Source organism: Rhineura floridana, chromosome 1 (genome assembly GCF_030035675.1).
Source record: "Rhineura floridana isolate rRhiFlo1 chromosome 1, rRhiFlo1.hap2, whole genome shotgun sequence".
Lineage (NCBI taxonomy): Eukaryota > Metazoa > Chordata > Lepidosauria > Squamata > Rhineuridae > Rhineura > Rhineura floridana.
This window is the reverse complement of record NC_084480.1, coordinates 173,480,423-173,494,023: the sequence shown is the minus strand read 5'-3', so window position 1 is coordinate 173,494,023 and position 13,601 is coordinate 173,480,423. Positions and strand designations below refer to the sequence as shown.

The 13,601-nt window shown below is 43.4% G+C and overlaps 1 protein-coding gene across 3 annotated transcripts in view; it reads left to right on the top strand.

Moving 5' to 3' along the window:
* The window catches only part of LOC133365089 (protocadherin beta-16-like), a 93,903-nt gene that overhangs the window by 44,618 nt on the left and 35,684 nt on the right, over nt 1–13,601 (top strand). Inside the window, exon 1 of one of the 3 annotated variants that reach the window (XM_061586450.1) lies at nt 1,840–4,476. The exons of 1 other annotated variant lie outside the window; for it this stretch is intronic. In XM_061586450.1, coding sequence (XP_061442434.1) covers nt 2,056–4,476 — 2,421 coding nt within the window. In that variant the 5' untranslated portion in view covers nt 1,840–2,055. Of the gene's footprint in view, nt 1–1,839; nt 4,538–13,601 lie in introns of those variants that run through there. One more of the 3 variants, XM_061586482.1, reaches the window with a different exon arrangement.

Sequence of the window (13,601 nt, the reverse complement as noted above, 5' to 3'; positions counted from 1 at the left end):
ACCAAATGACCTGGTTCCCAGGGGGGCCGAGGCAGGCTACCTGGTCACCAAGGTGGTGGCTGTGGACAGGGATTCCGGCCAGAACTCTTGGCTTTCCTATCAGCTGCTGAAGGCCACAGAACCGGATCTGTTCGCTGTGGGGACCCAGAATGGAGAAGTGAAAACCATGAGGTCAGTTAGCAGTCGAGATGCCTTCAAGCAGAATCTTATCGTTGTAGTCAGAGATAATGGACATCCTCCCCAGTCCTCCTCGGTAACTCTGAGAATTCTCCTAGTGGACGGCTTTTCCGACCCTTACATGAAAAGTGTGGATCTACCTAAGGATGAAGCAGTAGAGGAGGGAGACCCCAGCCTGACTATGTATCTGATCATATGTTTGGCTGCCATCTCAACTATTTTTCTCATTTCCATAGCTGTGTTTACTGCAGTCAAGATTCAGAAAAACAAAAAGTTCATAGGGAATTATAACTCTGCACCTAATTTCCCTGTGGGACCTAATTCTCAAGACAACTGTGTGGATTCTGGTACCGGCTCACTATCCCGGGGTTACAACTATGAGGTGTGCTTAACTGGCGGATCCCTGAGCAGCGAGTTCAGGTTTCTGAGGCCCCTATTTCCTGTTTTCTCTGTGGAGCCTCCTGACACTCAGGTGAATCCACGGAATTCAAATGGTCCCCAAGAACTCCCCAGGCGTGCAAATGAAAGCCAACATATGATCCAGGTGAGAATGCCATTTGCATCCTTTGTGCGTGGTTTCCTTTCAAACTGGCTTTTGTAACTTTCCAATGCTATATTTATCTCTCGTTTGGTCCTACTAAGGTGAGGTGTAAGCTTGAATGCAAAGATGTGTAGGAAATCAGAGGGAGGGTCTGAAATTCCCATTTTCTTCTGTTCCTGTTTGCCTGTATCTTTGTATTTCGATATTGTTTCTGTCTATGGATAGAGGAATATCATAATGATGCATGAATATTTATACTGCGCAATATATAATTTTATACAGCTCTTTGAATCTCACTGTCCCCTTCTTCCCAAACTATTTTGGCCAGTATCGGGGAGGGGGAGATATTACTCAAAAGCTGGGAAGCAGGTTGCTTCCAGGTGACCTGTTTATTGAGCATTCCTGATTTCTTTGCAGGAGAGTTATACGTCAGCTGTTAATTGAACATTAATTCAGGTGAGTTTGTGGAGAGGTTATAAAAGATTGCATCAAGCAATTGTTGTCCCACATTTTTCTGTCACTTTTCCTACTGCAAACAGTTTGATTTTGGGGGCCAACAAGTTTGTTGTACAAGAGCACCACATCTATGGTACATACTGAATATTCTGGGATGTGATTGTATCCCATCTGCAAAATAGCAACAGTCTTGAACAGACCGCAGAAGACAATAAACTGTTTTTATTATCTGCAATCTTTCATATAGCAAAGAGTTTCTAAACTGTAGCTTTTCTCACTGCTTTTTGGAATATTTCTTAGTAAAGTATCATTGTCTCTGTGATAACAGGAGCTGTTATACTAGTGCTTATCTAGCAACCAACATGCAAAGAGATAGATGCTTAAACAGGCCCAGAAATAAAAGGTTCAAAATAAATTTATGTATGGAGAGGTTTGCACCAAGAAGTTTTCAGTTACATCTAATCTTTAGGGTGACATTTCCATAAACTTTCTCACCTGCTGAGTATTTTCTTAGTAACAAAATAAGATTTTATGAGCACAGAAACACTAAATCTGAGCCTTTCCTGTTAAGCATATTGTTCACTGGGAAATTCAATCTTAGTGATTGTTCTTCATTCAGCCACATGGTGGTAGTATAGGAAAGCACATTAACTGGAATTCAGAATTTTGTGAAGGACGTCACATGAAGCCATGAACACAAGGGTGCCTGAAACAAAAGACGGTTAGTTTTTTTTCTGTGCTAAAGAGATAACATAGAGTACAGCAAAGCCATCAACACTGCAGCACCACATTTATTTCCCCATTCTTAGAGATGGTCATTGGATGCAACAGTCCGAAACGTCATATTTTGGCCTGAAACTGAAGAGGGAAAACTTTGAACCATGGGAGACTGCTTCAAGAGGAAACAAGGTCTGTACATTTTGCTTTTTCTTTGTGTTCCTGCAGCACTGAGTATTTCAATTCACTATTCTGTGCCTGAAGAAAAGAAAAGTGGGTCTTTGGTGGCTAATGTAGTGAAAGACTTGAAGCTGGGAACCAGGGAGCTCTCTGTTCGCAGAGCCCAGCTAGTGTCCAAAAGCACTAAGCAGTATTTCCACCTTGATACCCACTCTGGGAATCTGTTGATAAATGATAAAATAGACCGAGAGGCTTTGTGTGGCCAGATTGATCCTTGCTTATTACTGTCTGAAATTGTGCTCCAAAGCCCCTTAAAGATCTACAGTATTGAAATCAAGATAGAAGACATAAATGACAACACTCCCAAATTCTCTAAAAATGAATTTGAACTGGACATTCCTGAAATAGTTTCTACAAATATGCATTTCCCCTTGGAATCTGCGCAAGATGAGGACCTAGGGAAAAATGGCATCCAAAACTACACCCTCAGTTCCAACGAGCATTTCCAGCTTGATGTTAAAAGCAATGAGGGTGGGAGCAAGTATGTGGATCTTGTTCTTGAGAAACCACTAGACAGAGAGAAGGAGCCAAACTTTGGATTGACTCTCACAGCTGTTGATGGAGGGGTGCCACAGAGAACGGGCACAGTTCAAATAAATATTAATGTTTTGGACATTAATGATAATTCTCCTCAGTTTACTCAGTCTGAATACAAAGTAAGATTGAAGGAAAACAGCCCACGGGACACTCTGGTCTCCAAAGTGGAAGCCACAGATTTGGATTCTGGTTCAAATGCGCAGATTACCTACTCATTCCACCGGGTGCCTGAAAAAATATACAATTTGTTTCATTTAAATGAAATCACTGGAGAAATCACTGTTTTGGGACAAATTGATTATGAAGAAGAAAACAGTTATGACATCAATATCAGAGCAACAGATGGAGGGGGTCTTGCAGGATACTGCAAGGTCCTGGTCGACGTTGAGGACGTGAATGACAATGCCCCAGATGTGTCAATCATATCCATCACCAGCCCTTTACCAGAGGATTCTCCCTTAGAGACACTTGTTGCCCTGTTCAGTGTCACAGACAGAGACTCTGGGGACAATGGAAGAACAGTTTGCTCCGTGGACATAAATCTTCCCTTTGTGTTAAAACCCACAGTGAATAACTATTACCAACTTGTGATCCAAAGTCCCCTGGACAGAGAGAAAATCACGGAGTATAATATCACCACCATAGTTATTGATAGGGGCTCTCCAAGGCTCACTTCAACAAGAATTATTAATGTTCAGATCTCAGATGTCAATGACAACCCTCCAGTATTTGAAAAGTCTGCATCTGAAATACAAATACAGGAAAATAATATCCCCGGATTGCTGATTGGCTCAGTCCATGCTGCTGATCTGGACACAGAGCGGAATGCCAAACTCACCTACTCACTTTTGCCTGGGAAGGTTGGTGATGGCCCTGTGGCCTCATACATCTCAGTCAACTCTGCAACTGGAAATTTGTATGCCCTCAGATCTCTGGATTATGAGCTGATCAAGGATTTCAAAGTGACAGTGAGGGCTACAGATGGCGGGTCTCCTCCTTTGACCTCAGAAGTTATTGTCAGATTTGTTGTCACAGATGAAAATGATAACGCTCCCTTCTTCCTCTACCCCCTTCAGAACAGTACATCTCCCTGCAATGAGCTGGTCCCCAAGTCAGCAGAGGCCGGTTACCTGGTGACCAAGGTGGTGGCTGTGGATGGAGATTCTGGTCAGAACTCCTGGCTTTCCTATGAGTTGCTGAAGGCCACAGACCCTGGCCTATTCAGTATAGGAGCCCAGAATGGAGAAGTGAGAACCAGGAGGCCCCTGAATGAGCGAGACACAAGCAAGCAGAGACTCATGATAGTGGTGCGAGACAATGGGCTCCCTCCCCAGACCAGCACTGCAATGCTCAATGTCCTTCCAGTGGATGGCTTTTCAGATCCTTACATGAAGGCTGTGGAGGTTAGTAACCAAGAACATGAAGAAGATGGAACCTTGACCTTGTATCTGGTGATCTGCCTGGCTGCAGTCTCCTTTGTGTTCCTAGTTTGCATTGTTTCATTTGTTGTTATCAAGATCTACAAGAAGGATCCCAGGGGAAATTTTATCGCCGCACCTCCTCACTTCCCACCTGCCAGGCCTGATATTCCAGAAAACTGCACCGATTCTCAGAGTGGGTCACTTTCCAGGAGTTACCACTATGATGTTTGCTTAACTGGTGGGTCCTTAAGCAGTGAGTTCAGATTTCTCAGGCCCCTCATTCCTGTTTTTTCTGTCGGGGACCCAAACATCTCTGTGAACCACAGGATGCCTTCTGGTTCCCAAGATATTCCTGAGCAGGTGGGAGAAAAAGAAGCAGAGGAAAAGGTGAAAGAGTTTCTCAGTTTACCAGTGAGTCACCATGACATTGGGAATGCTTTTTTGCTTGGTAATTAATCACATCAGACGTTTTTCTCATTCTTTGTTGATAAAATATATAGTGGCTAAAGAGAAAGCTTCAGTTTTAACTTGGTCTCTTTATTTTAAATCCATGTGAGAATTTCATTCCCTTCATACCCTCTATATTTATACTGGTCAGTCATTTTCTTCAGTATTTCCTATCTGCTCCTCCTCCTCCTTTCCCATCCTTTATTTACTCAGGCAGGTCACTCCTTCCAAGCTCATTGCTGAGTTTAGGTATCTTCCTTCATGCGCCTTAGTTCTTCCGCCACTGAACCATCTCTCTATTGAAACTAGGTCAAACACTTACACACTAATTGCCAGTATGTCCTAGAATATACCCCTGAAGTGTGGATGTCATATCTACACCTTTAAATCCCCAAGTATGTGTACACAGGAGACGTGTTGGACCAGGCATCCCAGTTACATATATGAAATTGTTTAGAGAGCCTTCTTGGTGGTGGCACCCCAGCAATGGAATAGCCTCCCAAGAGAGACTTGCCTGGCATCATCTTTATGGCTTTTCAGTGCTAGATGAACACTTTTTATTTACCCAGGCATTTTTTAAAAAATGCATTTTATACAAACAAAAAGCTCTGTTTTGCTATTTGACCTGCTAATAAATACATTAAGGGTGAGTCAGCTGAATCTCATTCTGCCATTCTGATGAGAAACTGGGAGCAGGGGAGGAGCAAACAGAAGAAAAAACATCGCACCGGGTCAGACCATCAGACCATCTATCTCAGAGATAGTGGAGGTCCCAGGGATTACACTTGGGACTTGCTGCATGCAAAGCAAATGCTCTACCGCTGACCTATGGCCCTTCAGTGTAAGGAATAGGTTGTACAGTTTATCATTAGAAAATGGTTCAACAGACTGACTTGAAACTTGGCAGTGTGGGAGAGGTTTGGAGGTAGTCCATGCCGAATTTGGGATAGAAAGGATAAGAAATAGCTTATTTTGATTGAGTTAGATGTTTGACAAGGGACTTCATGGCAAATTGACAGGTGCTGTGCGTTTTTCTTCCACGGACTTTGCTGGGGTGTTTTTTCCATAAAGATTTCTCCATTTGTACTGCATCTTTTGGGAAATGGTTTGTTATGTTAGGCCAAGGGGAAAGTCTAGCATGTGCTTCTGTCTAATAGTAGTGTGAAACATTTGTAGTTTTTATTTAAGTGGCATTTTGGGGCCATGTTTAATCAATGAAATTTTATCAGGATTTCAAAGATGTCACTCTAATGTGATCTAGCACTGAACTTTGGCAAATACATTACTGCGTGATGTGCATCAACAAAATGTATCTGTTGCTTTCCATCTTTGTGATAAATACATGTAATTATGTGAGTGTAATCATAAGTCATACATTGTATACAAGTTCCACAGGTACAACTCACGATGTTCAGGATGCAACTGAAGTTGGTTCTGTTCCTACATGGTTCTTCAAAGGACCTTTCATTGGAACAAATGGCATGTTCTACAGGCAACTCTCATACCACATCATGGACCATGACGCGTCTGGAAACATGACTTGCTATGGAAACTCTCATGGCCATTATGTTGTTCTACAAGACCTATATGGTCTCACATGATGCAAGTTATGCAAAAGGATCACTTCCTGGCAAGTGTTGTATTGTATTTCTTCCAATGATTGCTGTGGGTCCTATGGATATGCCATGTGTTTATTGAACTCTTAACTTCTGTGTGCAAAGAAGCTAAGTAACATGGCAATCCTAACTTTGACTGAACCCTGTGGTGGAAGGCCCAGCTAACTGGGCCTAAGATCTGATAAAGAAGTCCTTCTCTATCTCTCAGCTATAGTGGGACACTCAGGTAGAAAAGCGGGGAATGAAGAAAAGGCCCTCTCTGTGGCTGCTCCAAATTGTGGAACACTTAGCTCCAGTATGCTCAGTTGGCTCCTCTCTTATGGTGTGTTTTGATATAGCTAAAAAAATTTATTTACACAGACATTTGATGAGTTAGATATGTTTTTATTCAATGCCTCTATTTTATCTGTTGCACTTACCTATGCCTTTATTATGATGACTTGTACCACGAGCGGGACAGGGCAATTGTGAATCTGCTTGTACTGCTCAGTCTCTCAGTGGCTTTTGATACTATTGACCATGGTATACTCCTGGAACACAGTTTTACAGTGGCTCCGCTCCTAACCTACAAGGCCATGTTCAGATAATAACATTGGAACACTGTGTTTGAGCCTGATGGTCCTTGTGTGAATGAAGTGAACACAAATCTTGTTGGATGGGGGAGGGAGTTGGCAAACCTAAGGGTCTGCAATTGGAGGAAGGCAAGGCCATATTGTTATGCATTGCAGAGCATCTCTCCCATTGTTGCCAATTTAATGATTTTCCCAGTAAAATCTGGTGTTTTTAGGTGCATTTCTGGTGGCAAATTTTCCTGTCTAGTGGGAAATCTAGTGGATGTCAAATATTTTATGGTCAGAATCTGGTGGTGTTTTAACAAATATTTCAATTTCATTCTTCCCCCTCCACTATTACATATGTCACAAAACTGTCTAGCCAAAAGCTAGCTTTTTAAAAACAAACAAACTACTTTTGGATATTTTCTTGTATTTTTCGTTGTTGCATTTCTGTTCCTATGTTCCTAAAGTGCTACTTGACTATTGTTTCATTTCTGCTGTAAGCCATGGCCAGTTGGGTACCCCTTTGATTGAAAGGATACCAGAGTAATTTACCCAACACACCACGAGCCAGTGACAGAGAGAATGATTTTTAAGTCAAGTCTCCAAATCCTGTGGTGTGCTTGTTTTTTTAAGTTATAAAGACAAGGAGGTTCTTGCCAATTAGCTGACTGAGAAGAAAAATGTGCAGGCAAAGCAATATCCTACCCAATCAAAGTGTGAAGCAGCCTAAGCACACCACCAAAGGAGACATGATGATTAGGAACTACAAGGGCTCCTTCACACGTGAGGTGAACTTTGCAGTAAAGACACAGCTTTTGCCTTTGTGATAGATTTGCAAGATTCACACTACAGGCGGGCCCTGCTTATATGGCAGGTTCTGTTCCGGACCCCCGCTGTAAAGCGGAAATCACCGTAAAGCGGAACCCCAATGAATATAATGGGGAGTGTCGTGCAAAAATGCTGCAAAATGCCCAAAATGCCGCAAGATCAGCAAAATTGGCTTTAAAACGGGGAATGAAAGCCGCCGCATTAGTGGAATGCCAGGAAGCGGGGCCATACTGTACCTTCCAGTCCATTATTTTCCACTACCTTCCAATCTGCTGTTTTCTATTCACATTTAGTATTGCTGTTTCCTTGTGGCCCCGCCCCCAAATTTACATGTTTACTACTTCTGGAGTATTGCTAATGGAGAAGGGGATGGTTTCCCCCCCCATTGTTTCTTGTCGATTGCACGCAAAAACTTTTTTGTCAGTTTCATTTCCTCCTGACATATTTATAGCAAAAACCCTTTTTATTAAGTACTTCTGAAATGCAATTTTTAGTGGACGAGTGTGTGTGTGTCCGTGCATGCGTGCACCTTCTGTCACATTGGTAATTGGGCAATACAGTGATATTGGGGGGGTTCCATTGACCATCATGCAGGGGACTGTTAAATAACGAACACACATACTCATGATTTGGTTGGAAGAAGAGACTATGGAACTCAGAATGGAGAGGGGGGGTGCAATCCCCCATAACTGTTTGGGCTTCAAGGCTGAAGCCAGGAGAGTGCCTCGGCATGAAATTGACATCACACTGATTAGATCCCCCCCTATTCCTTTTTTTTTTTAATTAGGTAGTCAGAGACAGGTTGTCTGTGTGTGTGTGTGAGAGAGAGAGAGACTAAAACGATGCTGCAATGAAAAGTAGACGCCGACACTGAACCCACATGCTTCACAGCCCAACATTCCCTTCCTTCCTGCAGATTGGCAGCGGTGTGCGGAAAAGTTGCAGGGGTAACTCAGCTTCACTTTTGCAAAGCCCGAGGGAGTTTGGATGGAAAGAGTCTGAAACATGCTGAAGTTTAAAAAGGAAAGAACAGGAGTGAAGGAAGGCAGTTCACTGGGAGAGAAAGAGGTGAAAGGAAGAAAGGCTGCAGCAGTTCAGAAGCAGTCAGTCGGAAGTTGCTTCTTGAGCCACTGGAAATAAAATGGAATTTATGGAGAATTTAGTGGGTGGAGAAAGGGGAGTATCTGAAAGTGACGAGCCACCGCCCAGCAAAAAACATTGGAGCAAAGCGCCTACATGGGAGGAGCGCAGCGAAGCGGAAAAGGTTTTTCCTTCACTTTTCGCATTTTCAGAGGGTTGGTTTAATTTGGATTTAAAGGGAAAAGCAGTGACACACCTTCCCTTTGCCTGCAATGTTATGTAAACCCTGTGAATTAAATGGGGATTCAAGTAGCACCAATCTCACATTAAATTGCCATGTGAACCAGCCCCAAGCCTCAGAAATAAATGGCCTGAGCCTGCGTACTTTTAAATTCTATTATTCACCTTGAGACCTTACTAACTTAGCCCAGGCAACAGTGACCTGGAATATAATGTGTGTGTGCATCCCTGGAGGACATTTCTTCCCTAGCTTGTTTAAAAAGTTGAAAAATATATCCTTTCGATCTGGTTCCATTTCAAAATGGTTTTAAAGAGTATAATGAAACTTCTCTTAATTGCTTACCTGACATGGCAGAGGAGACCAAGGTAGTTAGTTCCAGGAAGCAGTTGCCTCAGGAGAACAGAACCCGCAGTTCACGAGCTTACTAAAACATTGTACCGTACCGGTACAAGGAAGCCTCTCCACGCATGTAAAGTTTGTATGCAGCAGGACTCACCTTTGGTGCATCTACAGCTGTATGTGAAAATTCATTCTCAACTTTGACATGTGTGTTGTCACCATACAGGCGTTCAATGCTTCATCACAGAAAAACAAACTTAGTAATCTTAGCTTTTGACAGTAACATAGCTGAAGGAATTTCAAGTGAACAGTTCCTCTGCAAGTTTGTAGAGAAATCACGGAGCATTAGACTTTATTAACAGTTCATATCATTATGGTAGGATGCCTTGCACAGTATACATTTACTTCCTAGTCACTGTTATTTAGTTTAGACAATTTTGCATGTGGAAAATATTGTATTTAAATTGATTTGCTTTTTTTGTAAACTTCACAAGTCATAGTTCCTAATTAAAATTCATAAACTGGGTTCTTTTTGTCATTACCTATGAAAGGTTTCTCCCCAGAAACCTCTTTTATAATGACCAATGCCCCAAATCTTCTGCCCCCCTCAATTTTTGTCTCTGCCCCCCCCCATGAAAATTGTCTCACTACACCCCTGACTAGAGTGTGGCTTCTGAAAAACAGTCACACACAAGTCAAAGATAGGCAGAGGGAGCAGATGTGGAGGCTACAGTTTATAGGGAAAGGACCTCCAGAAGACAGGATAGAGAGCAAGATATACCTTTCCCAGCTCTGGTGGGCAATCTAGACATAGAACTGGAGCACATTGAAACTCCTGGGTTAGGCAGGGAAGAAATGAATGCAGCAGGCAGGCCCTGAAATGGCTTCTTGGATCACTGCTTTGGCTAGCAAAGGTCTAGGGGAAAGCAGGAAAAGCAGTGGAGCCCTGAAAAGAGCTTTTGAGCAGCTTCAGCAAGCAAGGACCTCTGTTTCAGCAGGCAACAGGGCTGGCGCCAGAGGGCAGCCAAGTTGAGCCCTGGTCAAGGGCCCCTGAAGGGCCCCTCCTTAGGTTGGATGGGTAGTGCTCCCTTCTGCAATCCACGGCAGCATCGGCTCCCAACCCTGCCACAAATCACGAGAGGGAGCTCCCAGGCACCTCTTACTGCCTGCCACACAGGCCCGCTGCATGCAGGCCCCCTGCATGCCCCCCACCTCTTCCTTAACATAAATGCTGATTGCACTGTGGTCGCAAGCCTGCCATCAACCAAGATGGCGTCTGAGATTTCCCTAAGGGGCTGATGCCCCTGCCACCATCTTGGTTGATGGCAAGGATGCACATGCGTAGCACCAACCAAGATGGTGGTGGAGGCATCAGCCCCTTAGGGAAGTGTCGGCCACTATCTTGGTTGATGGCAGGCAGGCATGCACAGCGCATGCAGCATTCACCAAGGAAAAGGTAGGTAGGTGGAGTGTGCATGCGTGTGCCAGGGCCCGGGGCAGGCTGGTGCCCAAGGGTCCCAGCCTGCCTGCCGCCAGCCCTGGCAGGCAGGGTCCAGAAATAGTGAAAGAAAAGCAGGAGAGTCAGACCCCTGGGTTGTGGCTGGCTAAGTGATTCAGCAGTCAATTTCAGGTAGAATGATATTCAGCAGAGTGGAAGTGGGTGGGTGACCAGGACTCACAGGCGATAACCAAGAACCAGTGATTCAGCTGGTGATTTCAGAATGGGACTGGGCAACCAGGACCCAGAGCCCTGAGCCCAGAATCCAGAACAGAAAATGGCTCTAGGAGTGCAGTTTTTATACCTTTCTGACCAAGGCCTCAAAGGAGAATGCAGAACAGATTGAATTAGGCAGGTGTCATTCCTTAATTCCCATACCTATTATGAGTTATATAGTCTTATTAATGGGCTTTTCTTTTGTGAATACAGGTGGTGGCATTCACTTTTAGCTAGCTTGATAAGATTTGAACAATGGGCTGCTCTCTTGAGGGCCAAACTTTTACAATTACTTTGGGGGTTGCATTGATTGGATTTCCAAAGGCCATGTGCTGTGTATATGACTGGCAACATCCTCATATAATCCTTATATAGTAAGAGATGATAATCTTAACTCTTTCAGCTAGTTTTTCCATTGGGTCTCAAGCAGCCTCTTTGCAAAGTGCAGCAAACTGAAACCATTTAAAAAATCATACAGGCCATGTTGGGGTGGAGTGTCTCTCAAGTTTATAACCTGCCAAAAGCTTCAGGTCCATGGAAGGTAGTCTTCATGAAATTCATTATGAATTTGAACCCTGGGAAGATGGAGGCAGTGTGGATGTGTGGTTCCCGTGTCCGTGTGACTGACCAGTTGCCTGTTCTGGACTCAGATGCACTTCCTCTGAAAAAAAGTTTGGAGGATCAATCTTTGTTGCTGGAGGCTCAGGTAGTGTCAGTGGCTAGGAGTATCTTTTGCCAGCTATGCCTGGTATACCAACTACAGCTATTCTTGGGCAGAGGTGGCCAGGCCACTGCGATTCATACACTGGTAACCTCAAGACTTTATTATTGGAATTGCCTTGATGTAGGGCTATTCTTGGCCTGGTCTGTAGGCTCCAGCTGGTACAAAACACTGCAGCTAGTTGGTGGGGACAGGCTACTGTCAGCACATAACTCTGTTGCATTTATTTATATGTTTATATAGGACCATCAGTGCACATGGCACTGCACAGAAAAAAAATAAACGACTAAACACAAATAAAAACATATTCTTACAACAAAAGGCATACAATCTAACTAAAAATAAAAGGGGAACATAGGGGGAAAGAACGGGGCTGAAACAGGTAAGGAACAAGACAAAACACTTCAGGTACACATAGTCTGGATATGGAAAATTATAAAGGTAAAACCTAAACCAGGATTCAAAAGGCTTTGGGGAAAAAGAAAGGCGTTTAGCTGAGATTTACAAACAGTAATTGAAGGAGCAGTCCGCAAGCGCTCCAGGAAATGGTTCCACGAGTACGGAGCAACAAGGGAAAATGGATGAAGCCGAGCTAGAGAACAAAAACTCCTGGGATGGGTAAGAAGCATAGAGTTCAATGAATGAAGCTCCCAAGCAGGGCTAGAATAAGAAACAAGGGCTGAGAGATAAGGGGGAGCCAGCTCTTGTAGGGCCTTAAAAGTTAGAACAAGAAGCTTATACTAAATCCTAAAATGAATAGGGAGCCAATGGAGCATCTTCAAAAGTGGAGTGACATGACTGAAAGGATGGGCCAAATAAATGATCTTAGCAGCGGAATGTTGAATAGAAACCAGTGGACTAATACAAGTTAGCAGTAGGGCAATCAAAAGGAGACGGCAATAGTCAAGGCGAGAAATGACTAAAGCATGAACTAGAGTCTTTGCAGAAGAAATGGACTAGAAAGGTCTGGTTCTGTCAATATTCTGGGAGGAAAGATAAGCAATTCTGTCTTCACCATATTAAGTTTCAGGCAATGATGAAACATCCGTGCAAAGATATCCAAGAGGCATGCTGTAATTCGATATTGGGGTTGAAAGATGTAACTGTATATCATTGGCATACAGATGATAGTGAAGGCCATGAGATCAAATAAGATTACCCAGGGACGGAGTATAGAGGGAAAATGACAAGGGGCCAGGACTGAGCCCTTGGAACCCCAACTGCGAGGGAAAGGAAGATGATGCACAACCTCCAGCCAACACACTGAATGAATGGCCTGACAAATATGAAGCAAACCAACTAAGGACTGAGTTGTGAAATCTCAGATCATGAAGGGAGTCCAGAAGAAGATTACGCGTAGTATTTAAAAGAACAAATGAATATAGCACCTAGTCGAGGCACACATAGAAACCCACCAGCAATGATCCATCTCTATAAAGCACTGCAAGTGGATTGATATCAGGCCATAAAACATGTATAAAATATGGGCTGCAGGGTGCAGTGGTATATGGATACAGTCTTGGTGTCATATGTTTTATTTAATCAGCCCTTTCTTACAGTGATCTCAATGAAACATGGTAAATTTGTGACACCATTGCTATATTACCTCTAAGATGAGTATCAGTACTCATCTTAGGGGCTCCCCAAACCTTTTGGACCAGTGGGCACACTTTTTTGAGAGAATGCTGGGGGTGCCAGTCACAAAATGGCTGCCATGGTGTGTGTGGCAGTCATGGTAAAACTTTTCCCATATTTGGATTTTCATACTAGAAAAGAATGTTAATTTCTGCCTGCCATACAGCTGTAAAAGGCATGAAAACCCTATTTCTTTCATTGTAAACTACAAACCAAACCTCAGGCTACCATCCTGTACTTACTATCTACTAACCTGGGTGTAAGTCCCATTAAACACAAAAAGGCTTGCCTCTGAGTAGACATGTGTACACCTGTACTGTAAGTTAACTTTGCA